The following is a 25,609-nucleotide window of genomic DNA, read 5'->3' as shown; positions in this document are numbered from 1 at the left end:
TACCAAAAATACCTGCATTGTATCACGAGCTTTTCGGGGACAAAACCCACTTCCTCTCTGAGTCTCTGCTCATCTGAGGAAGTGGGTTTTTTCCCATGAAAACTCATGGTAGTTCTATATATTTTAGTCTCTAAAGATACATCTAAACGACAGGCTTTTGTCAGGAGAGGCTTTGTTGACAGATACTGTCGACAAAGCTTCTGCCGACAAAGAGCATCTAGACGACAGCCAGTTCTGTAGACAAAGCAAGCCGCTTTGTTGACATGAGAGTGTAGATGCAAAGGACAGTGTATATGCAATAACGCCTTCTGTCGCCAGAACTCTGTCGGTAAAAGGCGTTCTTCCTCATCGAATGGGGTTTACCGCCGTCGACAAAACGTTATGTCGACAGAACTCGGCGGCAGTGTAGACGCAGGGATAGTTTTGTTGACAAAAGTCCACTTGTGTTGACAAAACCCTGTAGTCTAGACACACTCTAAGGGTATGTCTACACAGCAGCGTTATTCCGAAATAATATAAGGCGCGTCTACACAACACGCCTTTATTTCGAAATAATGTCGAGCTGGAGGATTTCTTCCTCCGACTCCTGTAACCCTTATTTCACAAGGAGGAAAAACCCTCTAACTCAGACTTCCTGCTGTAGAGACAGTGCCAAAAGCCGAGTTAAGCTCTTTCGACTTCAGCTACACAACAGACGTTACTTAATTTGGCATTAGCCCTGCTGTGTAGCCGTGCCTTAAGGTGCTATGGGACAACTCGTTGAAAAAAGTGAGAGACTCAATCTCCAGGCAGATCCCTCGGACTTTTACCTCCTTATAGAAGAATGTCTCCTCTCATGGGCAGACATCACAGGTAACTGTCCCACCGTCGTCTTTGTCCCACCGTCGTCGTCTTCCCCCAGGCAGAGGAGACAGCCGTACTTTCAGTCGGAAATGTCTTTGCAGAACCAAATCAGAAAGAAATTCCCCAAACCCAGCTGGAGAACCAAGCATGCCACAGCCACATCTTCCTTATTGAGCAAGAAGACGCAGCGTCGATGTGTTGGCTGAGTACCTCAAAGCAATGCCTGAAGGTCCCCTCGACAGTTTTGGAGTCCGTCTGTCCAATTTGGACAGCGCATGGACAGCCGTCCCCTGGGACAAATGGCATGAGCTGCAGCCAGGGACGATTCCAGTCACTTCCTCCGTGCAGCCTTCCCCGCGCATCCCTCCAGTTTCAGGACCTTTCGCCCATGAGACGATGGCCTCTTTAAATAGGCTAACCTCTGAAAGGTCTCGTGTTGCATCTCCCCCCCCACTCCACCCCTCCCAATTCCCAAAGTTTTAGAGAGAAGAACACAGGATTCCACCTGGATTATTTCGCTTGCTGCCGCCTGGGCATCCAAAATCATGCATCCACTTGAATCATGCATCCAACAGCCAGGGCGTCCGACTTGGAGGGGCCCAGAAAAGTGATGTTCCGCTGAGGACCAGTGAATTCCCATCACTGCTGGAAAGCCGTCGACTAGGAGACGTTATGGCTTTAAATGGGACAGATTCATCATATGGGCAGCTGATAGAACTGTGGACCCCTCTTCAAATATCTGTTGATTGCTCTTAGAAATATCTGTTGTGCTTAGACGCCTCCTTGTACCTTCATCCTGTTAAAGTGCACCGGGCAGCTTGTGCATCGGTCCAGACTCCTGGTCAGGGTGCATCCGCATCCTCGCACCCGCTGGGGAGGGACCCTGCAGAAGGCGTGTTGCATCTTTAGCCTGCAACGCTGAATTTAATATTAACTCCGCTCATGTCTTCCCCGTTGGAGCCGTTACGTTCTTCCCTGTTTCATCTTTCTGCAAAGACCGCCTCTACAGAGTCCGAGAGCCGAAAGGGACCTCGCCAGGCCATCGAGTCCAGCCCCGTCTGTCCCTGACAGGCGTCTGTCCAACCTGCTCTTCAATATCTCCAGTGATGGAGACTCCACAGCCTCCCTAGGCAATTTATTCCAGTGCTTCGCCCTCCTGGCATTGTTACTTGAGTCTGTGGGTTTTTCAGCATCGTGCTGGAATTGTTCATCCTTCCATGGTGTAAATCTTGGGGGGGGTTCCCGGTTCCCGCCCGTTCTCCTTTGATGGCCATTGTCAGGTTTCTCTTCGTCCTCTCTTGTTCGTCTTCTCACCTTTGGGAGCGGCTGCCGTCTCTAGGGTTTGTCCGTTTTGCTAATTTGTTTCTAGCGTTGGGCATGTTGGATACGCCCTGGTTGTCTTCACGTTCCTCACTTCTTCTTGACCATCTGGGCGTTCGCGCTGGGCGTTTGCGATGGGCGTTCGTGCTGGGCGTTCGCGATGGGCGTTCGCGATGGGCGTTCGCGCTGGGCGTTTGCGATGGGCGTTCGCGATGGGCGTTCGCGCTGGGCGTTCGCGCTGGGCGTTCGCGCTGGGCGTTCGCGCTGGGCGTTCGCGCTGGGCGTTCGCGCTGGGCGTTCGCGCTGGGCGTTCGCACTGGGCGTTCGCGCTGGGCGTTTGTGATGGGCGTTCGCGATGGGCGTTTGCGATGGGCGTTTGCGATGGGCGTTCGCGATGGGCGTTTGCGATGGGCGTTCGCGCTCTCAAGTGACTAAAGAAAAGTTACTGTCCGATTAGCACGAGAACTTGCGGGGGAGGTCACCAAATTGAAATGAACAGGCAGCAGGTTTAGAACACACAAGAGGACGTGTCTTCACGCCGCACACAGTAGGCATGCAGGGCCGCATTATGACTTTCGTGGGCCCTAGGCACTTTTGCCTTCATGGGCCCCTTCCATAAAAAAAATTAAAAATTATTTTTGATAGAACTTTAAACACATCAACATTTTATTTTTTTTCTGTTTTAGGCAAAATTTCATAGATTTTTGTGGGCCCTAAAAGTTTCCTTTTTTTCCTGATGTGAGGAAAAAAATTAAAACATTTTCTTCGATCCTAAAAGTTCATTTTTTTCGCCCGATTTTAAAAGAAATGGAAACATTTTCGTGGGCCCCTAAAAGTATCGTGGGCCCTGGACACTGTGTCTACTGTGTCTCATGGATAAGTTGGCCCTGTAGGGTGGAACAGTGTCGTGGATGAAGCAAGAAGCAGGACTTGGGCCGTTCATTCCGGGTGTCACAGGGCCAGGCTGTTTCGGCACAGCCCCTGGCTAGAAGGGTCAAGCTGGGGGTTAGTGGGCAGCTTGGTAACCCCCCCCCCCCATTCCCGCTGCCACTCTGCATTTTTAAAGAGACAGATCCCTTTAAAAGGGGGCTTGTGCTGAGAGAAACACACCAGACTGGCAGCAGGGAGTCGGGGGGGGGGGGGGGTTGTCCTGAGCCCCCGTGGGGGACCAGAGACTGAGCCAGCATATTTGCGCACTGACTCCTCTCTGTCCCTTTAAGAGCACAGTCTGTGGGGGGGAGGGGTTGTGCTGAGACCCGGAAGTGAGCACGGTCCCTGCCTTTCCCTAACGACTAGTCGATGGAAATTCCATCGACTACTCGACTAGCAAATGAATCGCTACTTAACATCCCTAGGCCAGGCTGATGTTCCCTGTAATCTTTGCCGTCCGTGTGCGGAATAATTGATCTGCACCGAGGCAGGTGTGAATGTGCACCACCGGTAGCAACACTAAGCCGAGCTACGGGGCGGGGGGGGGCTCCGCTACTCCACCAGGCGGCGTAGGACTTTCTCCTGAGCGGCTGCCCCAGTGCATGCTGGGGCAGATACAGTGCTTCAGACCTGGAGTGCAGACCAGGGGCCGGGTGGGTCAGTTCTGCCTCCTTCCCGGGCGTTCCAGGAGCCTGCAGCGGCTGGTTCCGGGGGGGTGACCTGCCTGTTCCTTCTCCCCCAGAAACACGAGAAGCCCAAGTACGTGCTGTGCGTGGCCTTCACCGAGAATGGGGACGTGCTCACCGGCGACTCCAGCGGCAACCTCTACGTCTGGGGCAAAGGTCAGTGCCGGGAGGGGGCCCCAGGGAGGGGAGCTGCCCCAGAAAGGGGGCTGTCTGGGGACTGGATTGCCAGGGGGCTGATTTTTGACTCAGGCTGGCTCCTGCCTGCCCTGGCTCCGTGCAGCTCCTGGAACCCGCTGCTGGCACTGCAGCTCCCATTGGCCGGTCACCGCAACCAATGGGAGCTCCAGGAGCGGCGCCTGCGGGCACAAGGGCGTAGCCCGGAGCCTCCCTGGCCGCCCCTGTGCCTAGGGCCTGCAGGGACCTGCGGCCGCTTCCTGGGAGCGGCAGTAAGTGCCGCCGGGGCCCTGCACCTCGAGCCCCCTCCCACGCTCTGAACCCCTCGGCCTCAGCCCAGAGCCCCCTCCCGCGCTCTGAACCCCTCAGCCTCAGCCCAGAGCCCCTCCCACGCTCCGAACCCCTCGGCCTCAGCCCAGAGCCCCCTCCCGCGCTCCGAACCCCTCGGCCTCAGCCCAGAGCCCCTCCCATGCTCCGAACCCCTCGGCCTCAGCCCAGAGCCCCCTCCCACGCTCCGAACCCCTCGGCCTCAGCCCAGAGCCCCTCCCGCGCTCTGAACCCCTCAGCCTCAGCCCAGAGCCCCTCCCACGCTCCGAACCCCTCGGCCTCAGCCCAGAGCCCCTCCCGCGCTCCGAACCCCTCGGCCTCAGCCCAGAGCCCCCTCCCGCGCTCCGAACCCCTCGGCCTCAGCCCAGAGCCCCCTCCCACGCTCCGAACCCCTCGGCCTCAGCCCAGAGCCCCTCCCGCGCTCCGAACCCCTCGGCCTCAGCCCAGAGCCCCCTCCCGCGCTCCGAACCCCTCGGCCTCAGCCCAGAGCCCCCCTCCCGCGCTCCGAACCCCTCGGCCTCAGCCCAGAGCCCCTCCCGCGCTCCGAACCCCTCGGCCTCAGCCCAGAGCCCCTCCCACGCTCCGAACCCCTCAGCCTCAGCCCAGAGCCCCTCCCGCGCTCCGAACCCCTCGGCCTCAGCCCAGAGCCCCCTCCCGCGCTCCGAACCCCTCAGCCTCAGCCCAGAGCCCCTCCCGCGCTCCGAACCCCTCGGCCTCAGCCCAGAGCCCCTCCCGCGCTCTGAACCCCTCGGCCTCAGCCCCACACGGAGCCCCCTCCCGCGCTCTGAACCCCTCGGCCTCAGCTCAGAGCCCCTCCCGCGCTCCGAACCCCTCAGCCTCAGCCCAGAGCCCCTCCCGCGCTCCGAACCCCTCAGCCTCAGCCCAGAGCCCCTCCCGCGCTCCGAACCCCTCGGCCTCAGCCCAGAGCCCCTCCCGCGCTCTGAACCCCTCAGCCTCAGCCCAGAGCCCCTCCCGCGCTCCGAACCCCTCGGCCTCAGCTCAGAGCCCCTCCCGCGCTCCGAACCCCTTGGCCTCAGCCCCACACGGGCCCTCTCCCGCACTCCGAACCCCTCGGCCTCAGCTCAGAGCCCCTCCCGCGCTCCGAACCCCTTGGCCTCAGCCCCACACGGGCCCTCTCCCGCGCTCCGAACCCCTCGGCCTCAGCTCAGAGCCCCTCCCGCGCTCCAAACCTCTCGGCCTCAGCCTCACACGGAGCCCCCTCCCGCGCTCTGAATCCCTCGGCCTCAGCCCAGAGCCCCCTCCCGCGCTCCGAACCCCTCGGCCTCAGCTCAGAGCCCCCTCCCGCACTCCGAACCTCTCAGCCTCAGCCCCACACGGGACCCTCCCGCGCTCCGAACCCCTTGTATGACACAGTGGGGGTACGTACCCTCTGCTTTGTAACCCGTTGTCCCCACATGTGGATCGGCCCAGACACCTAGGTCCCAGCCTAAGCAGATAAGAGCCCAGCTCCCAGAGGGAGAGACAAAGGAAGGCAGGCGGGGACTGTCCCCAGGCTGGGGGGTAGGGCCGGGCGTTGAGCTGTCTGGGCTGGGGGAAGGGAGGATATTTTTAGGCCCAGGAAGGGGGTGAAGCCCCTCCCCCCAAGAGGGCTAAGGTTCCTGCCCGCATGGACCCTCAGCCAGGCCGTGTCTCTGCGAACCAAGAAAACCTTCTGTTCTCCGGCCGGCGGGTGGCCACGTCTGGCTGCGGACGGGGGTGCAGGGCCGTCACAGTGGGGATCACACGTCGCAGCCCGGCCGGGTGGGAGCGCCGGGTTCCAAAGCAGACAGCCCCCCCCCCCGCAACGTCACACCTTGACCTGCGCCCGGAGCCCCCCGCCGCACGCCAAACCCCTCAGCCCCAGCCCCACCCAGCGCCCCCCTCCACCACCCACCCTGTGCCCCAGCCTGCTGAAAGGGGTTGGGGTCGGGGAGGGGGATGATGTGAGCGGGGGGTGGGGCAGGGGTGTTGGGTTCGTGAGATTCAAAAGTTGGGGGGCAGGATTCCGGAGGGGAGGGGGGGACGCCCTCCTGGGAAGAGCCTCTGGAATGGCGGGGGTGGGGGGCCAGTGGGGGCTCTGAGCCTGCGCCCGTCCCGGCAGGAGGCAACCGGATCAGCCAGGCGGTGCCGGGGGCCCACGAGGGGGGCGTCTTCAGCCTGTGCGTGCTGCACAACGGCACCGTGGTCTCGGGCGGCGGCAAGGACCGGAGGGTGGTGCTCTGGGGGCGCGACTACCAGAAGCTGCAGGAAAACGAGGTGAGGGGGAGGGATGGGCGGGGCCGCAGCCTGGGGGGGGGCTCCAGCCACGTGGTGGGCAGGGCCATTGCAGCAAATGGGGGGGGGGCGGTGGCGGAGTTTCAGCTGCACCACGGGCAGGGCCACTCCAGCAGCCGGGGGGGGGGCTCCAGCCACGTGGTGGGCAGGGCCATTGCAGCAAACGGGGGGGGGGGGGGCGGTGGGGGAGTTTCAGCTGCACCACGGGCAGGGCCACTCCAGCAGCCGGGGGGGGGGCTCCAGCCACGTGGTGGGCAGGGCCATTGCAGCAAACGGGGGGGGGGCGGGGGGGGAGTTTCAGCTGCACCACGGGCAGGGCCACTCCAGCAGCCGGGGGGGGGAGCTCCAGCCACGTGGTGGGCAGGGCCATTGCAGCAAACGGGGGGGGGGCGGTGGGGGAGTTTCAGCTGCACCACGGGCAGGGCCACTCCAGCAGCCGGGGGGGGGAGCTCCAGCCACGTGGTGGGCAGGGCCATTGCAGCAAACGGGGGGGGGGGGGCGGGGGGGGAGTTTCAGCTGCACCACGGGCAGGGCCACTCCAGCAGCCGGGGGGGGGAGCTCCAGCCACGTGGTGGGCAGGGCCATTGCAGCAAACGGGGGGGGGGGGCGGTGGGGGAGTTTCAGCTGCACCACGGGCAGGGCCACTCCAGCAGCCGGGGGGGGGGCTCCAGCCACGTGGTGGGCAGGGCCATTGCAGCAAACGGGGGGGGGGGGCGGGGGGGGAGTTTCAGCTGCACCACGGGCAGGGCCACTCCAGCAGCCGGGGGGGGGGGCTCCAACCTGGCCACAGCCCCCGCCTGCCCCCATTTCATCGGGATTAACTGGGATCTTAATCCCCAGTGATGGGGGCTCAGTGGGGGGAGCAGCTACCATGTCCCCTTCTGCCTCCCAGAGCCCTGAATGGGGGGTAGTGGTCCTGTGGCCAGGGTCTGCAGGGGGGATGGGCAGATTCCTGGACTTTTGGGTTCTCCCCAATGCTAGGAGGGAGTGGTGGCTAGTGGTTAGAGCAACGGACTGGGAGTCCGGACTTCTGGGTTCTCTGCCCAGAGCTGGGAGGGGAGTGGGGTCTAGTGGTTAGAGCAGCGCACTGGGAGTCTGGACTTCTGGGTTCTCTGCCCAGAGCTGGGAGGGGAGTGGGGTCTAGTGGTTAGAGCAGCGGACTGGGAGTCTGGACTTCTGGGTTCTCTGCCCAGAGCTGGGAGGGGAGTGGGGTCTAGTGGTTAGAGCAGCGGACTGGGAGTCTGGACTTCTGGGTTCTCTGCCCAGAGCTGGGAGGGGAGTGGGGTCTAGTGGTTAGAGCAGCGGACTGGGAGTCTGGACTTCTGGGTTCTCTGCCCAGAGCTGGGAGGGGAGTGGGGTCTAGTGGTTAGAGCAGCGGGCTGGGAGTCTGGACTTCTGGGTTCTCTGCCCAGAGCTGGGAGGGGAGTGGGGTCTAGTGGTTAGAGCAGGGGACTGGGAGCCTGGACTTCTGGGTTCTCTGCCCAGCGCTGGGAGGGGAGTGGGGTCTAGTGGTTAGAGCAGGGGGCTGGGAGCCTGGACTCCTGGCTTCTCTCCCCAGCTGTGCCCGTGTCTCTGCTCCTGCCTCCCCCAGGTCCCGGAGAGCTTCGGGCCGGTGCGCACCATCGCAGAAGGCAAAGGCGACACCCTCTTTGTGGGAACGACCCGCAACTCGGTGCTGCAGGGCTCCCTGGCCACCGGCTTCTCCTCCCTGGTGCAGGTACCTGCCCCCCTGCTGGTCCCCCTCCACTCAGGGACACCCACTGAGGCAGGCCCTGCAGGGACGCTCCATGCGGGGCGGGTGATGGGGTGCCTGGCCCCAGCGTAGTCAGGAGACGGCTCCATCCTGGCCCATGGGGGGGAGCCCAGAGCCCGGCCAAGTGGCCGTGGCCCCCTCCACGTGGCCCTTTGTTCCTGTTCCTGGCTGGCTCCTCCTCGGCCCTTTGTTCCCACACTTGGACCAGTTTAGCGCCCCCCCTCCCCCAGTTAGCGCCCCCCCTCCCCCCCCATGTCTGCCTAGGCTCACCACACCAGGGTCCCTGTGACACGGGTGCAGAGCGGGCCGGGACCGTTCTTCCGCCTCCGATCCGGGTGTCTAGAGCCGGGCGGAGCTACCCGCCCAGCTGGGCCTGGCTCCTTACACCAGCTGGGCCTGGGCCCTGGCTTATCCCCCCCGAGGGCCTCAAAGCCGAAATCATCGAATCCTAGGGTGGGCAGAGATCTCAGGGGTCACCGACTCCAGCCTCCAGCCCAAAGCAGGACCCACCCCGACTCAGTCATCCCAGCCAGGGCTGTGTCCAACTGGGACTTCAAAACCCCTATGGATGGAGATTCCACCCCCTCCCTAGGGAACCCGTCCCAGCGCTTCCCCACCCGCCTAGAGAAAGAGTTTTTCCTAATATCCAACCTAGCCCTCCCCCACTGCCACTTGATATCCTGGATATCCCCTGATATCCCCCAAAGGCGGGACAGGGATGTGGGGGGAAGGGTGGAGTGAGGATGAGGCAGGCTGCCCCCTAACATCCCAGGCCACCCTGGACCCCAACTCCCTCTGAAGCGCGGGTCCCACAAAGCACAGGTCCTGGGGTGTTTGCCCCAGTCTATTCTCCGAAAACATGAGCCCAGATGTTGGTAGAGCCGGGGCCCCACGGGCCTCCAGAGCTCACCCACCGCCTGTGTCTGGACCCGGAGGGGATCGCGTGCGAAACGTGAGTCAGCGGCGTGACACGGTGGCCACAAAAGCCAACGGGAGTCCGGGCGACATTCGCTGGAGTGTGGGGAGCCAGGGAGGAGTTGTCCAGAGAAGAGCAACAGGAATGACGACACGGCCTAGGAGCCGGGAGGGCAGGCTGGAGGAACGGGGCTTGTTCAGTCTGGAAAGGAGCCGACGGAGGGGCCAGGCGAGCGGTTTGCAAGTCTCGAAAAGGCCGTGACGAGGAGGAGGGAGACAAGACGCAAGGGGCTTAAATTGCAGCCAGGGAGGTTGAGGTTGGACATTCGGGAGAACTTCCTGCCTGCCAGGGGGGTTAAGAATTGGAAAAAGTTGTAGCCTCTCCAGTGGTGATTTTTACGGCCAGGTTGGACAAAACTCGCCCGCTCCGGGAGGTGTATGACATCGTCCCGCCTTGAGAGCCGGGGACTGGAGTAGATGGCCCTTGGAGGTCCCTTCCTAGCCTGTGCTTGGCAGTCATCTGGGGGAGGGTTCGGGAGGGGCTTGGGATGGGGGGCGGGCACATAGCAAACACAGGCATCCTGGTTTGGGGGTTGGGCGCCAGGATACCTGGGTTCTATCCCCAGCGCTGGGAGGAGAGCAGGGCCTAGTGGTTAAAGCAGAGGAGGTGTGTGGGCCAGGACTCCGAGGAGCTATCCGTGGCTCTAATCGTGGGATTGCCCCCCTTGCTGAGGCCGAGGGGGGCCCGGTTGGGCCTGCTGCTCACCGAGCCGGCCCTTCTCTCCCCAGGGTCACACGGAGGAGCTCTGGGGCTTGGCCACGCACCCCAGCCTGGACCAGTTCCTGACCTGCGGCCAGGACCGGCAGGTTCATCTGTGGAGCGTGGCCACCCACCAGCCACTGTGGAGCAAAGCCATCGAGGTGAGCGTGGGGGGGTCCGGCAGGGCGGGGGCGGGGCGTGCACCCTGCAGCCCTGGGCCTGACGCAACCCCCCCTGGGCCTGACGCAACCCCCCCTCTCTTTGCCCCCAGGACGCAGCCCGCTCGGCTGGCTTCCATCCCGACGGCTCGGTGCTGGCCGTGGGCACGGTGACCGGAAGGTAGGGGGCGGGCAGGGGTGGGGTAGGGGGCGGGCAGGGGGGACGGAGCCTCGCTCCTGCGGGGAGGGGAAGGGCACTGCCCCCTACTGGCGGACCCATGGCAGTGACAGCTCCCTGCACACCTGCCCTGCCTGGCAAAGCCAGGTGCAGCTCAAGCCTGGCCGAGGATCCGGCACCGTAATGACCCCCCCCCCCCCCCCCCCCCACACACACACGGCTCGCCCTGGGCTGCCACGTCTGGGCCCCGACTGCCGGACGTGCCCCGGAGCCCTCCGCCCTGCCAGGATCCCAGGCCCCCGGAGGGAGGGTTGCTGGCGGGGCGGGTATCGGCCAGCTGCGGTGCAGGGGCCCTGGAGCACCGTCCCGTCCTGCCCCCCGCCAGGTGGCTGGTGCTGGACACGGAGACGCGGGACCTGGTCACAATCCACACGGACGGCAGCGAGCCCATCTCCGTCGTCAGCTTCTCGCCAGGTAGGTGCCGGGGCCGCGGGGAGCATCTCGAGCCGGGCTGGCAGGGCCTGCGGGCGGGAGGGAGGGGCACCGGCTGGGGGGCAGGGGCTGCGGGCGGGGGGAGGGCCGGGCTGGCAGGGGCTGCGGGTGGGAGTGAGGGGCACCAGCAGGGCTGGGGGGCAGGGCCTGCGGGCAGGAGGGAGGGGCACCAGCAGGGCTGGGGGGCAGGGGCTGTGGGCTGGAGTGAGGGGCACCGGCAGGGCTGGGGGGCAGGGCCGGGCTGGCAGGGGCTGCGGGCGGGAGGGGCCCTGGCAAAGGGGGGAGCCCAGGGCTGGGGAAGCAGCAGGGGGCTGCAATGGGGGAGCGAGGGGCCCTGGCAGAGCTGGGGCAGGGGCCCCACATCCCCAGCCCGTCGCGTCCCCAATTCCGGTAGCGCCTCGGCTCCCGTGGAGGGACGTCCCGCAGCCCGTGCGGCTCAGCCCAGCCCCCCCTCTGTGCCCCCAGACGGCAGCTACCTGGCCGTGGGCTCCCACGATAACTTCGTGTACGTGTACGGCGTCTCCGAGGGCGGCAGGAAGTACAGCCGCCTGGGCAAGTGCTCGGTAGGTGGGGGCCGGGCGGGGGGCGAGGGGCCCTCGCTGGCTGCTGGGTCCCAGCGGCGCCGGCTCTGCCCACTGGGCGCTCTGGATGGGGGGAGTCTGGGGCCGGCAAAGCCCTCGCAATGGGGCGGGGGGCCCCATAAGGCTCAGTGGGGAGGCGTTCCCGGGGGGGGGCATCTCAAAACACTCTGGGTGGGGCAGCCCCAGAGTCCTGGGTCAGTCACAGCCCCCCCCCCCCCGACACCTTCCTCCACCATTTCCCCACCTTCCCCCCCTGCCACCCCCTTCCTCCCCCTCCCCCGTCGGTCACTGTGCCCCCCAAAAACTCCCCCCTCCCGTCCCTTGCCAGGGTCATTCCAGTTTCATCACCCACCTGGACTGGGCGGTGGACAGCAGCTGCTTCGTCACCAACTCCGGGGACTACGAGATCCTCTACTGTGAGTGTGGGCAGGGGGTGCGGGGCCCGGAACGGGGGGACCCTGGCGGCCGCCCCTCCACGGGCTGGGTGGCGCAGACTCCCCTGCTCATCCTGCCCCCTCCTCCCCAGGGGACCCCACCACCTGCCGGCAGATCCCCAACGCCGGGGCCGTGCGCAACCTGGAGTGGGCCACAGCCAGCTGCGTGCTGGGCTTCGGGGTCTTCGGTGAGTATGGGGGGCGCTGTGGGGCCAGCCCCACTGGGGACAGCCTGGGTGCATGGGCACGGGGGGGCGGGGCTGCTCCCATGGCACGTGAGGGCTTTTTGGGGACCAGAGCTGAGGTGCCTATAGAAGCTGGGGGAGTGGAAGGGCTGGGGGCTGGTCAGGGAGCGGGGCTGGGGGGCGGGGGGACGTAGGGACTGTGAGCTGGTCGGGGAGTGGGGCTGGGGGGGGGGCCGGTCGGGGAGCGGGGCTGGGGGGGGGGGCTGTGGGGAGGGGCTGGGGGCTGGTCGGGGAGGGGGGCTGGGGCATGTGGGGGCCGGTCGGGGAGCGGGGCGGGGGGGCTGGTCGGGGAGTGGGGCTGGGGGGCTGGGGGGTCGGTCGAGGAGCGGGGCTGGGGGGCGTGGGGGCTGGTCGGGGATCGGGGCGGACCCACGTGCTGGTCGGCCTGACCTCCCCGCCCTGCAGGGATCTGGCCGGAGGGCGCGGACGGGACGGACATAAACGCCGTGTGCCGCTCCCACGACCGAAAGCTCCTGGCGTCCGCCGACGACTTCGGCAAAGTGCACTTGTTCTCCTACCCCTGCTGCCAGCCGCGGGTGAGTGCCAGCCCCACGCCCCCTGCCCCGGTGCCCCACACCAGCCATGGGTGAGTGCCAGCCCCACGCCCCCTGCCCCGGTGCCCCACGCCAGCCATGGGTGAGTGCCAGCCCCACGCCCCCTGCCCCGGTGCCCCACGCCAGCCATGGGTGAGTGCCAGCCCCACGCCCCCTGCCCCGGTACCCCACACCAGCCATGGGTGAGTGCCAGCCCCACGCCCCCTGCCCCAGTGCCCCACACCAGCCATGGGTGAGTGCCAGCCCCACGCCCCCTGCCCCGGTGCCCCACACCAGCCATGGGTGAGTGCCAGCCCCACGCCCCCTGCCCCGGTGCCCCACACCAGCCATGGGTGAGTGCCAGCCCCACGCCCCCTGCCCCGGTGCCCCACACCAGCCATGGGTGAGTGCCAGCCCCATACCTGCTGCCTCCGGTGCCCCCCACCAGCTGTAGGTACATGTCAGCCCCGTGCCCCTCATTGCCCCCCACCAGCCGTCAGTCTGCGCCAGCCCCATGGCCCCCATCTCTCGGCCCTTCTCCAGGCTGTCTCCTCTGGCTGTTCCCTGCCCCTCCCTCGGCCCCAGCTCGGGGGGTGCTGCGCTGCCCCGGCCCCAACCCGCCTTTCTCCCCGGCAGGCCCCGAGCCACGCGGCCGGCGGGCACAGCAGCCACGTGACCAACGTTGCCTTCCTGCCCGACGACAGCCTGCTGCTCTCCACCGGCGGCACCGACACCAGCGTGCTGCAGTGGCGCCTCGTCTAGGGCCGAGGAGGCCGGGGGGGCAGGGCCGGAGGGGGAGGGGGACCGGGGGGGGGCTGTATTTTCCAGAGGTCTATATATGTACGGAGTCTATATCCAGAGCTCTATTAACCGCGGCAGGTTGCACAGGCTGGGGCGGAGCCAGGCCCCGGGGGCGGAGCCAGGCCCTGGGCCGGGGGAGTGGCTAGGGCACTTGGGGGAGGGGCTAGGGCACTCGGTGGAGGGGGTGTCCGGGGCCACCAGGTCCCCCCAAGATGCCACAAGGGAATGTTCGGGGCTGAGTCCCAGCAAACTGGAGGCAAGGGGGGTCTGAGGGAGGCGGGGTCCCCTCTTCCCAGGCCGGGGGGGGAGGCGGGGCTCACCCCAGGGCCCCCCACCCCAGCCAACTGTATTTGCACTGGACACGGTGATGGCCACGGCTCCTGGCGCCGGGGGCAAAGGGCGGGGGCCGAAGCATGAACCGGGATTTCCAAAGAGCGGGCGCCCGGCTGTTCCCGGCCCGGCCCGGCCAATAAAGGCAAGTCACTGAACCGGCCCAGGCTGGCTGGGGGGCGGGGATGCGCCGGGGCCGGCTCCGGGTGTCAGGGCAGTGGGGGGATGCACCCGGGGGTTGTGTGTCTGTTCTGGGCGGGCTGGAGGGGGGGATGCACCTCAGGAGCTGGCTGGGTGTGTGGTGGTGGGTGGGCTCACCATGGGGACCGTGTGTGTGTGTGTGTGTGTGTGTGTGTGTGTGTGTGTGTGTGTGTTTGGAGGGGGGTGCTTCTGGGCGCTGGCTGTGTGTGGATTGGGGGCAGTGTGCCTGGGGTCCGGCTGTGTGTGTGGGGGTGGGTGGGTGTGTTGGGGGGGATGCACCCCAGGAGCTGACTGGGTGTGTGGTGGGGGACATGCTTTTGGGGCCATGTCAGTGTGTGTGTTAAGGGGAACGCATCTGGGGGGCTGTGCTCACACGTTGGGAAGGCGCCCGGGGCCAGCTGGGGGTGATGGGGGGGCTGACTGTTGGGAGGAAGGAGCCCCGGGCCGGTGGGGTGCGTGCGTTGGGGGGTGCACTGAGGGGCTGGTAGTGCCTGGGAGAGGCACATGACTGGGGGGGGATTGCGCAGCGGGGGCAGCACACCTGGGTTCCCAGCCTGAGGGGTGCAGGGCTGGCAGCCGGCAGCAGGGGGCGCTGTGCAGCCATCAGAGCCCCACAGAACCCCCTTGCTGCGCTCTCACCCAAGGCACTGTGACAAGGGGGGCAGAACCCGCCTTGCTCTGAGGAAGGGGGTGCCCCAGGCTTGCTGAGCTGCGCCCCACTGCCCCTAGTGGCTGAGCCCGGGCACCGGGGGGAGCAGGAGGGTGTTCCCGAGCCAGCCCCCAGAGGTGACAAACCTTTGTCACCCCATGGCCTGCGCCTGCCGGGGGGCTCGCTGCTGGGTACCCCCAGCCCCCAAGGGGCTTGGCGCTCTCCTGCCCTACCACCCCACACGCTGAGGGGCCGGGTGATTTGGGGAAGGCAGGTGGGGACCAAGAGCAGCTGAGTGACGGGGCCGGGCCAGCGGGACCCGACCCAGCCGGGCTGGGGGCAACGGCGCTGCCCTGAGACTCCGGTGATGGGCCCAGCGTGAAGCCCGGCTGCTCTGAGCACCGGCGCCGAAATGCGACCGTGGTTCTGAGGCATGAGATCTGGGGAGGGGGGTGTGCCCCCTGGCTCCGCCCCAGCTCCCGCCCCGACTCCGCCCCTTCCCTCAAGGCTCCGCCCACACCCCAGTGTCCCCTGTAAGCTGAGCACTTGGGCGGCCACCCAGGAGAGATTCGGGAGGGGGGGGCAGAGAGCTGGGCAGGGGCCAAAGCCCTCCCATCCTGGGGCTGGAGCATGCAGGGCTCGGGGGACAGGGACGAGCTGGGATTGGGCTGAATTTGACACATGGCCCGTGCAATGTCGCCCCCCCAGTGGCCGGGACTGAAAGCCAATGAGGGCCCTGCCCCGTCCCCTTCCCTCCCTCTGGGGCCCGGCTCCAGCCCCTCAAGCCTCCATCCCTGCTGTTTGCAGTACATGGCAGCTGGAGCACCTACCCCAGTGTGTGGGGCACTCGGAGCTGCCCCTGCCATCCTCTCCCTGGGGAGATGGGGGCCAGACTGGGGGGGGCCCAAGATCAGACTTTGCCAGGGTTCCTGGGTGCAGTTCCCCCCATTCCCCACCAGGCGGACACTGCCACCTAGGGGAGCCAGCCAGCCAATCCCCTGCCCTGGGGCGGGATCACAGCAGGCGCCCCCTAAAGGGGAAACGCTTCATGTCCTATTCCACTGCCCTGCTCCCTCTGCTGAGCCCCTGCCCCACAGCGCCCCCTGCTGGGTCCCCTGCCCCGCTCCCTGCCCCACAGTGCCTCCTGCTGAGCCCCTGCCCCACAGCACCCCCTGCTGGGTCCCTTGCCCCACTCCCTGCAGCCCAGCACTCCCTGCTGAGCCCCTGCCCCGCAGTGCCTCCTGCTGAACCCCTGCCCCACAGTACCTTCTGCTGAACCCCTGCCCCACTCCCTACCCCACAGCACCCCCTGCTGAGCCTCTGCCCCACAGCACCCCCTGCTGGGCCGCCATCCTGCTCCCTGTAGCCCAGCACCCCCTGCTGAGCCCCTACCCCACTCGCTGCCCCACAGCACCCCCTGCTGGGTCTCCATCCTGCAGCCGGGCGTCCCCTGCTGAGTCTCCACCCTGCTCCTTGCAGCCAAGTGCCCCCTGCTTAGCTGCACTCCACCCGCATCCCGGCACCCCAGCACTGCCCTGGGTCAGAGGTGAGGGTGCGGGCAGCACGTCCCTGGCTGCATCGGTGGCCAGACTCGGCAGCCCTCCGTGGCTTCCAGGAAGGCCTGTTCTTTGCCCCTTTGTCACTTCCGGGCCGGGAAGAGTCGCTCATTGTTGCCGGACGGTTGTTTATAGCTACGTTGTGAGCTGGAGGAAATGAATCCTCCATATGCCAAAGGCTGGTTCTCCCAACTCCAGACCAACCCCCCCCCCCCCCCCCCGCACCTCCGAGTTGCTGGCTGCACTGCTGAGCGCTGGGGGTCTGATGGGCCGGGGGGCGGATGCGTTTCTGTCGTGCTGGCCAGTGAGGAATGCAGGGCTGGTGTCGCCACGATGGAGTATTTCCATGCTGGGGTGTGATGATCGGCCTGAGTCCTGGCTTTGTGCGAACCCTGGCCGTTGGCTGTAGGGCCTTGCGTCTCGTTTCCATTGCACGTTAGCTGGGCCTAGGCTGCAGAGCAAACTCAGGGGTGTCCTTTGGGAACGCTGTAGCCCTTGGGGAAACGGCAGCCTGTCTGGAACACTCGGCCGCGCAGTGTAACCCAACAGTCTCTGGGCCGGGTTGGGTGGGCGGGGAGGAAGGGGGCGCAGTTAAGGAGATGTGTGACCGAGGTGGCCACGAAGTGGAAACCTTGAAGACAACCAGGAAGTGTCTCATGTCCGCCACGCTCGACCGGAATTAGCAGAGTTGCCAGACAGGCAGAGACCCCCCAGCAAAGGGAGCCGACAAGCAAGAGCTAAGGATGGAAAAGCCGCCCGTAAACGTCACAAGGGCCTGCAGGAAACGCCCACGGACTGCAGCAAGACCCTGCAAAAACCCACCGACTCCAGTGGGATCCCGCAAGTTTAAAAACGGGGCGCTCCAGCCAAGGGGCTCTGGGTTTGGGGTTCTGTCCAGCCCGACTCGTCACTCAAGTTCAGTCTGAATGGCCACTGGACTTGAGCCACAAGAGACTCATCTGCGGGGGGGGAGGGGGTGCGTGTGTATGTGTGTGTGTGTGTGTGTGTGGCATAACGCCTGCACTCAGCCACACCTCCTGGCAGGGGGGGGGTGTGTGGGTGTGTGTGTGTGTGTGTGTGTGTGTGTGTGTGTGTGTGTGTGTGTTTGTGTGTGACAACACCTGCACTCGGCCACACCTCCTGGCAGGGTGTGTGTGTGTGTGTGTGTGTGTGTGTGTGTGTGTGTGTGTGTGTGTGACAACACCTGCACTCGGCCACACCTCCTGGCAGGGTGTGTGTGTGTGTTTGTGTGTGACATAACACCTGCACTCAGCCACACCTCCTGGCAGGGTTTGTGTGTGTGTTTGTGTGTGACATAACACCTGCACTCAGCCACACCTCCTGGCAGGGTGTGTGTGTGTGTTTGTGTATGACATAACACCTGCACTCAGCCACAATTCCTGGCAGAGGGGTGTGTGTGTGTGTGTGTGTGTGTATGTGTGTGGGTGTGTGTGTGTGTGTGTGTGTATGGCATAACACCTGCACTCAGCCACAGCTCCTGGCAGAGGGTGGGTCCTAGTGGTTAGCGCAGGCAGGGCTGGGAGCCCGGACTCCTGTGCTCTGTCCCTGTGGCTTGGAGGGGCATGGAGCCTAGTGGTTAGGGTGGGGAGCTCAGACTTCTGAGTTCTGCCCCTGGCTCTTGGAGGGGCGTGGGGTCTAGTGGTTAGAGCAGGCAGCCCCGGCTCCTTGGCTTTGGGAGAGGAGGGGTGTCCAGAAGCCAGGACTCCTGGGTTCTCCCTGGCTCTCGCTGACTCTCTGGAGGGGCAGCTCCTAGCACATGGGATGGGGAGTGTGTTGGGGGGGTTCCTTGCTGTCCCCTCAGCTCTGGGGGTTCCTTGGCTGAGAAGAGGGAACAGCCCCCCCAATGGCAGCCATGTTTCTGAGTGACTGTCCCCCACCCCCCGTTTAACCTACCTCCCCCCATCCCCGTGGGGGTATTCGGGTGCCAGAGAACCCCTCATGTTCAGTGGGGGGGGCATGGTAGGCAGAGCCATCAGCTGAGCAGTGGGGGGAGGGGAGAGAGTCAGTAACTGTTCCCTCCCGGAGGGGCTCTGGCAGCATCAGGGTTAACTGGGCGGGGCCAGGGATCCCCCCTGGGGCTGAGGGGCTAGCGCGGGGGGAGGGGACCGTAGCAGGGCTGAGGGGGCAGGCTGCTCCTCATGGCCTCGCACCGAAGGGGTTAATCCTGAGAGCCCTGCAGAGGGAGGGTTAATCCCTTGGCTGGGTGGGGGGGGCGGGGAGCCCAATCCCTCCCCCCCCATGCCTGGAGCTGAGGGGGGTGGAACCCGGGGGTGGCATTGGCGCTGCGAGGGTTAACTCCCTGGGTGGGACAGATGCCAAGGCCCAAGGGGGGGGGGGTCCCAGAGCTCCTTGAGGACACAGGCCCCAAGTCCATCCCTGTAGGAAGCAGGGCCCAGCTCGCCAGCCCGGGAACTGCTCCCCACGGTCCATCCCCCTCCTGGATACCCGCGCCCCCCCTTCTGTCCAGCAGCTGGCTGGGATCAGGGCTGCCCAGCCCAGGGGTTCCCCCCCCCCGACAGCAGACCAGTCCCCCCCATTGTCTTCTTTCTGCTCCACTAACAGCCGGAGCCCTTGTGGTCTTGCTCCCCGTCAGCTTTTCCAGGACTTTTCCCAGGACTTCTCGGTCCCCGTGACAGTTTATCAACCCCCCACCTCGAACTGAGGGCACCGGAGCTGGACGCGGGACCCCAGCGGCGGCCGCCTCGGAGCCCAGCACAGAGTGAAATCCCCTCCCACCTCCCACTCGAGGCCCCCGTCTGTGGGGCGGGAACGTGGCCCCGTCCACCCCCAGCTGAGCCCGGGAGCAAAGCCCCAGCGCAGGGCCAGCAGCCGGGACCCTGGGTGTGGGGCTGACAGCAGAGCTTCCTGGGTGTGTGGGGCTCCAGCTGGGACCCCAGAGGCTAGGCCGGGAGCCTGGGGGTATTGCAGCCCCGCCCTCTGGTTCCCGCACCTATGTTCCCTGTTAATCCATCCCGGGATCACCTTCGCCCAGGAGCAGGAAGTTTGTTTGGGTCGGGGGCCTCTGACCCACAGAGAAATCAGTCCGGGGCCGCACACAGCGAGAAGCTGAAAAACCAACCAACCCTCACTGGCGTGGCCCGGACGGAGAACGAGAAAGACACTTCCCACGTCCCCCTCCCGCACCAGAGCCACTGGGGACGGGGCTAGTAGATTTTGTGTGCTCCAGCCCCATGGTGAGGCGGTAGGGGGGCTGGATCACCAGCGCAGGCTCCCTGGTGCTGGGGGGGAGCCCTCAGCCTCGGGGGCCGGATCCAAGCAAGCCGGGGGCCACATCTGGGCCCCCGGCCTGAGGACCCCCACTCCTGCCTTAGCCCTTTTGGCTCTTGTGTCACACTGGGATTTCCTGTTCCCCCCTTCCCCCCCCCATCATTTGCAGAGTCACCACTTCCCAAGGTAGAGTCCCCCGCCCTGGAGGTCTGGCCGCCCGTCTGCCCCTGGGTGTAGGCATGTGTATTTCCCCGCACGAATTTAACTACCTGCTCTTTGCTCAAGCCCTGTTTACCAAGGGATCCGGCTTGCTCTGTATCCGTGACCCGGCCTCATGATTTTCCCCCTGCCCCGATCTTTGGACCGTCTGCCAGCGGTCCCACCGACCACTTCCTCTTTCCCTCCAGGATGAAAACATTCGACTGAGTAGGGCCGAACCAGCAGCCTCCTCCCACACCAACCCACCCCGGCACAGAGAGGATCCCCTGTCTCCTGGCACATTCAGATACCTGCCGGGCAGCCCGAGTTTGATCCACATGGGCCACATGTTATATTGCTCAAGTGTTGGGCTCAAACCGTCATGCGGTGCCAAGCCAACGGCCTTACTGACGTCTACGGACATGCTCTGATTCACCCTCTTCCCTTCATTAGTCCAACTAGGGAGCTTGGTTTTTTTTTAAAGGGTATCAGATGAGCTAGGCAAGATCCCTTGTCTGTGTGGATTGCTATTAATTACATCACCCTCCTGTCATTCTTTACTTGCTCCTTTATCTTGTCTGGGATCAGTGTCCGGCAGACAAACCAATCATTGGCCGAGTCACCCCGTTTGCCTTTTTCAATACAGGGCACAGCATTTGCTCCCTTTCAGCCTCCCCTGTCTCCCCCGGGGGTCCGAGTCCCCACCAAAGAGCTGGCAGGCGCCTCGGCCAGCTCTTTTACAACTCTTGTGGGTGTCCCAGACTGACGGGTGTAAACCGCTCTAACTTGAGCTGCATGGTTAAAGGACTACGGGGAGGCTGGCACAGCAGGGCATAGCCTGTCCGAGGCCAGGGCAGCGCGGGCTGGCTGCGAGGCGGGTTGGTCCGGCAGGAGCGGGGGTTTACCTCGGGGGCAGGGCTGGCGCTGGAGGGATTAACAGTGTTTGCCAGCCAGGCTAGTGCTGACAGGGCTAAACCGATGCACGGGGGGAGGCGCTGCGGGGGGGGGGTGGGTTCACGCTGTCCATGGTGGGGGCGGATGCTACTGAGTCAGCTCACTTCCTGGGGAGCTCGGTAGCGCGGGGATTAATCCGCCGGGGGTGGGTCCAGCAAGGGAGGAGTTAACCCGCCGGTGGGGCGGTTCGGCAGGGGAGAGGTTAACTCTGGGGCGGGGGGGCGGGTTTGGCAGGGGGCACTGGCGGGGGGGGGGGGTCCGGCAGGGGAGGGGTTAACCCGCCGGCGGGGTGAGGGGGGGGTCCGGCAGGGGAGGAGTTAACCCGCCGGCGGGGTGAGGGGGGGGTCCGGCAGGGGAGGGATAACCCGCCGGCGGGAGAGGGGGGTCCGGCAGGGGAGGGGTTAACCCGCCGGCGGGAGAGGGGGGGTCCGGCAGGGGAGGGGTAACCCGCCGGCGGGGTGAGGGGGGGGTCCGGCAGGGGAGGGATAACCCGCCGGCGGGAGAGGGGGGGTCCGGCAGGGGAGGGATAACCCGCCGGCGGGAGAGGGGGGGGGTCCGGCAGGGGAGGGGTTAACCCGCCGGCGGAGTGAGGGGGGGGTCCGGCAGGGGAGGGGTAACCCGCCGGCGGGAGAGGGGGGGGGGGTCCGGCAGGGGAGGGGTTAACCCGCCGGCGGGAGAGGGGGGTCCGGCAGGGGAGGGGTTAACCCGCCGGCGGGAGGGGGGGGGTCCGGCAGGGGAGGGGTTAACCCGCCGGCGGGGTGGGGGGGGGGGGGTCCGGCAGGGGAGGGGGTAACCAGCCGGCGGGGTATGGGGGGGTCCGGCAGGGGAGGGGGTAACCCGCCGGCGGGGTGAGGGGGGGGGTCCGGCAGGGGAGGGGTTAACCCGCCGGCGGGGTGGGGGGGGGTCCGGCAGGGGAGGGGGTAACCCGCCGGCGGGGTGGGGGGGGGTCCGGCAGGGGAGGGGTTAACCCGCCGGCGGGGTGGGGGGGGTCCGGCAGGGGAGGGGTTAACCCGCCGGCGGGGTGGGGGGGGGGTCCGGCAGGGGAGGGGTTAACCCGCCGGCGGGGTGAGGGGGGGGTCCGGCAGGGGAGGGGTTAACCCGCCGGCGGGGTGGGGGGGGGGGTCCGGCAGGGGAGGGGTTAACCCGCCGGCGGGGTGGGGGGGGGTCCGGCAGGGGAGGGGTTAACCCGCCGGCGGGGTGGGGGGGGGTCCGGCAGGGGAGGGGTAACCCGCCGGCGGGGTGGGGGGGGGGGTCCGGCAGGGGAGGGGTTAACCCGCCGGCGGGAGAGGGGGGGGTCCGGCAGGGGAGGGGTTAACCCGCCGGCGGGGTGGGGGGGGGGGGTCCGGCAGGGGAGGGGTTAACCCGCCGGCGGGAGAGGGGGGGGTCCGGCAGGGGAGGGGTTAACCCGCCGGCGGGAGGGGGGGGGTCCGGCAGGGGAGGGGTTAACCCGCCGGCGGGAGAGGAGGGGGTCCGGCAGGGGAGGGGTTAACCCGCCGGCGGGGCCGGGCTGTGTCTGCGGCTCCCTCCCCGGGTGTGTCAGTCGCGCTGAGTCGGTGCCTCTGGACGCTGCCCCGGGAGCGACCCGCGCAGGGCGAGCGGCTGGGCCGGGACCCGGGACCTCATGGCACCCGGCGGGGACGCCCCAGCGAGAAGCTCCGGACCCTGCGCGCTGCACCTCGCCCCCCGGTGACCCCTGTCCCGGAGCCCTGCACGGTGAGACCCGCTCTGGGGCTGGGGGTGCCAGGGTGGGGGGCACAGGCCCGGGCCACTGGCATAGGGGTGCTGGTGGTGCATGGGGCTGGGGTGCCCCGGTGTGGGGCTCAGGGTGGGGGTACCTAGGTGTAGGGCTGTAGGTCCCCAGGTGTGGGGCTGTGGCAGGGGGCTGTAGGTGCCCAGGTGTGGGGCTCAGGGTGGGGGTACCTAGGTGTAGGGCTGTAGGTCCCCAGGTGTGGGGCTGTGGCTGGGGGCTGTAGGTGTGGGGCTCAGGGTGGGGGTACCTAGGTGTAAGGCTGTAGGTCCCCAGGCGTGGGGCTGTGGCAGGGGGCTGTAGGTGCCCAGGTGTGGGGCTCAGGGTGGGGGTACCTAGGTGTAGGGCCGTAGGTCCCCAGGCGTGGGGCTGTGGCAGGGGGCTGTAGGTGCCCAGGTGTGGGGCTCAGTGTGGGGGTACCTAGGTGTAGGGCTGTAGGTCCCCAGGTGTGGGGCTGTAGCAGGGGGCTGTAGGTGCCCAGGTGTGGGCTCAGGATGGGGGTACCTAGGTGTAGGGCTGTAGGTCCCCAGGTGTGGGGCTGTGGCAGGGGGCTGTAGGTGCCCAGGTGTGGGCTCAGGGTGGGGGTACCTAGGTGTAGGGCTGTAGGTCCCCAGGTGTGGGGCTGTGGCAGGGGGCTGTAGGTGCCCAGGTGTGGGCTCAGGGTGGGGGTACCTAGGTGTAGGGCTGTAGGTCCCCAGGTGTGGGGCTGTGGCAGGGAGCTGTAGGTGCCCAGGTGTGGGGCTGTAGCAGGGGGCTGTAGGTGCCCAGGTGTGGGCTCAGGGTGGGGGTACCTAGGTGTAGGGCTGTAGGTCCCCAGGTGTGGGGCTGTAGCAGGGGGCTGTAGGTGCCCAGGTGTGGGGCACAAGGGCGGCTGGGGTTCCTGGGCAGGGGCGGGAGTAGAAGGGGTGCCAAGACATTGGGCTTGGGGGTCCAGGGGAGATGAGCGCCCTGGAGCATGCAGGGACAGCTGGTGCCCAGCGGGGGGCAGAGCCGGGGGGGGCAGAGTTGGGTAATTGTCCTGGGAGGAGAACGTGCCCCAGGCTGCCCCTTGCTCTCTTCCCACTCCATGTCCTCCCCCCACCAGGAGATCCTCCTCCCCCAGGGTACCCCTACCCCATATGATGCTCCTATGCTTCCTTCTCTCTCCTGCCCCACCTCCCATCAGTCCATCTCTCCCCCCGCCCAGGGCCAGGGCTCCCCACTTGGGGAAGGGAGTCAGTGGGGCCCGGCTGCGTCCTCCTCCAGGCTCTGGGGGTCGCCCCATGGCTCAGTCCTGGCCACATCAACCCCTCCCAGGACCTGGCAAGCCAAAGGTTGGGGGGGGGGGGGAGTTGGGCTCATCACCCCCTGCTGGCCAAGTGCTGCTGATGTCTGGGCTGCTCCCCCCGGGCTGGGATTGGGAGCCGAAGGGTTAAATCAGGGCTGGGGTGGGGGCTGGGCTGGAAGGTACCTCGGGGTTGCACCGCTTCGGGGCTGGGGGGGGGGGGCATTCCTGGGGCAGGGGGAGTCTTGGGTTTGCGCATCTGTTTGGGCAAGGCCAGCAAGTACCCCTGCTTAGGGGCTGGGAGTGAGGAGCACCAGCAGAGATGTGAGGGGAGGGGAACCCAGGATGGAGAGCTGGCGTGGTGCCGTGGGTGGGGCGTGAGGGGCACTGGCAGGGCAGGGCCGGCGTGGTGCCGCGGGTTGGGGGGCACTGGCAGGGCAGGGCCGGCATGGAGCCACGGGTGGGGCGTGAGGGGCACTGGCAGGGCAGGGCCGGCGTGGTGCCGCGGGTTGGGGGGCACTGGCAGGGCAGGGCCGGCGTGGTGCCGCGGGTTGGGGGGCACTGGCAGGGCTGGCGAGGATGCCGGTGGGCACGGGGGCTGTAGCAAAAGGTCAGTTGTTTCATCAAGCCCCAGGCAGGGAACTTCCAGTGCACTGGATCCCGGCCCGTGTGCCAGGCTTGGCTGGGAGCCTGGCACCGGAGTCGCGCTTCCGAAGCCCTGCGGCGTGGGGCCAGGAGTGCTCCCTGCAGGGCATTCTTGGCACTCGCTGCCCTCCGGAGCTAGCCCCGCATCGGGGGGAGTGGCCCTCCTGGCGCTCGGAGCAGCTGGGCTCCTCCGGCACCGGCCTGGCCCCCGGCGGGTGGGGTGAGGGGGATGGGTGTGGACAGGGGGGATGCGGCTTGTAGCTCCACTCAGCTCTGCAGGGCAGACCAGGGGCCGTGGGGCAGGAACCTGGGAGCCATGGGCAGCTCCCGACGCTGGGTCACCGCGCAAAGTGGGGCACGGAGACCTGGGCTGGGGCTCCCAGCAGGAGACCCCCACCGGGTGACCTTGGACACGGGAAAGGAAAAGTGTATTTTGGGAGCCCACCCCAGAGCTGGGCGCAGGCGGCAGGTGGGGCTGGACCAGCAAGGGGGGGGAATCAAAGCCATGCCGCCTTCGCCTGGGGATGCAGCGGTAGGTGAGGGAGCAGGGCAGGCGCTGGGGGCAGGCAGGAATGTCGGGCTCCGGTCTGTGCGCCAGGCCAGGAGAAGACTCCAGCTGGGGGGGGGGGGGGTGCCCGGGCTGGAGTCGTGAGCTCTGGGCCGTCTGTGCTGCCAGCGAACGGGGGCCCAGCCCTGCCCAAGTCCCTGTCCTGCCGGACGCTGCCCAGAGAGGGGCCCCGTGTGGGTGATGGGAGCAGCTGGGCCCTTAGGCATCCAGCCTCATGGATAGGAGACGGGCACGGGGGGCTGGACACGGCCCCTTGTCCTGGGGCCCTGCCCGATTTCCCAAGCTGCTTTGCAGCCCACAGGGATCCTGCCACCAGACCTCGCTCTTCCCACCGCTGGCCCAGCGCCTTCCAACCAGGAAGGAGCATTGAGGTCTCTGAGGGAAACTGAGGCACCGAGCTGCGGGGGCAGGGCTGAGCCGGACAGCTGACACGGCTGGGAACAGGACCCAGGTGGGAACCCTCGGCTAAGCTGTGTCCCACCTGAGGCCCTGACCCTGGTCCCTGGGCTTTGACCCCCAGTCCCCCATCTCACCCGGTGGCTCTCCTGAAGCAGCACCTGTCCCCTCCCCCACCCCCCCCACCCCCGCCACCTCGCTCCTGTACCCATCAGAACTGGGGTGGGCCACCCAAAGGCTGGGATGACAACGGGGCACAGTTTGTGGCAGGCCTGGCTGGTCTCAGCCCTTCATCCCCATTGGGGGGGCATGGACAATTTCCTGACTTGTTCCCAATAGCTCAGCCCCCGGGGGGGAATTAACCCCTGCGGTGCCAGCTGCCTCTGAGCGGCCAGAGTTCGGAGCCCTGGCATCCGCCAAGGGGCCTTGCTGCCAGCCCCACGGCTCC

The 25,609-nt window shown here is 66.5% G+C and overlaps 1 protein-coding gene across 3 annotated transcripts in view; it reads left to right on the top strand.

The window, feature by feature from the left end:
- EML2 (EMAP like 2) overlaps nt 1-13,892 on the top strand; it is a 34,148-nt gene extending 20,256 nt beyond the window's left edge. For all 3 annotated transcript variants that reach the window (XM_075915106.2, XM_089769918.1, XM_075915107.2), the window contains 11 exons: nt 3,836-3,935; nt 6,382-6,536; nt 8,146-8,271; nt 10,012-10,143; nt 10,254-10,321; nt 10,704-10,792; nt 11,276-11,373; nt 11,720-11,807; nt 11,918-12,013; nt 12,476-12,606; nt 13,240-13,892. In XM_075915106.2, coding sequence (XP_075771221.2) covers nt 3,836-3,935; nt 6,382-6,536; nt 8,146-8,271; nt 10,012-10,143; nt 10,254-10,321; nt 10,704-10,792; nt 11,276-11,373; nt 11,720-11,807; nt 11,918-12,013; nt 12,476-12,606; nt 13,240-13,365 — 1,209 coding nt within the window. In that variant the 3' untranslated portion in view covers nt 13,366-13,892. The remainder of the gene's footprint in view (nt 1-3,835; nt 3,936-6,381; nt 6,537-8,145; nt 8,272-10,011; nt 10,144-10,253; nt 10,322-10,703; nt 10,793-11,275; nt 11,374-11,719; nt 11,808-11,917; nt 12,014-12,475; nt 12,607-13,239) is intronic.
- Nucleotides 13,893-25,609: the final 11,717 nt, after the last annotated feature.

Source organism: Pelodiscus sinensis, chromosome 18 (assembly GCF_052426305.1).
Source record: "Pelodiscus sinensis isolate ZL-2025 chromosome 18, ASM5242630v1, whole genome shotgun sequence".
NCBI classification, from domain to species: domain Eukaryota; kingdom Metazoa; phylum Chordata; order Testudines; family Trionychidae; genus Pelodiscus; species Pelodiscus sinensis.
Note: the sequence above shows the minus strand (reverse complement) of the source record. Positions and strands in the feature narration are given on the sequence as shown.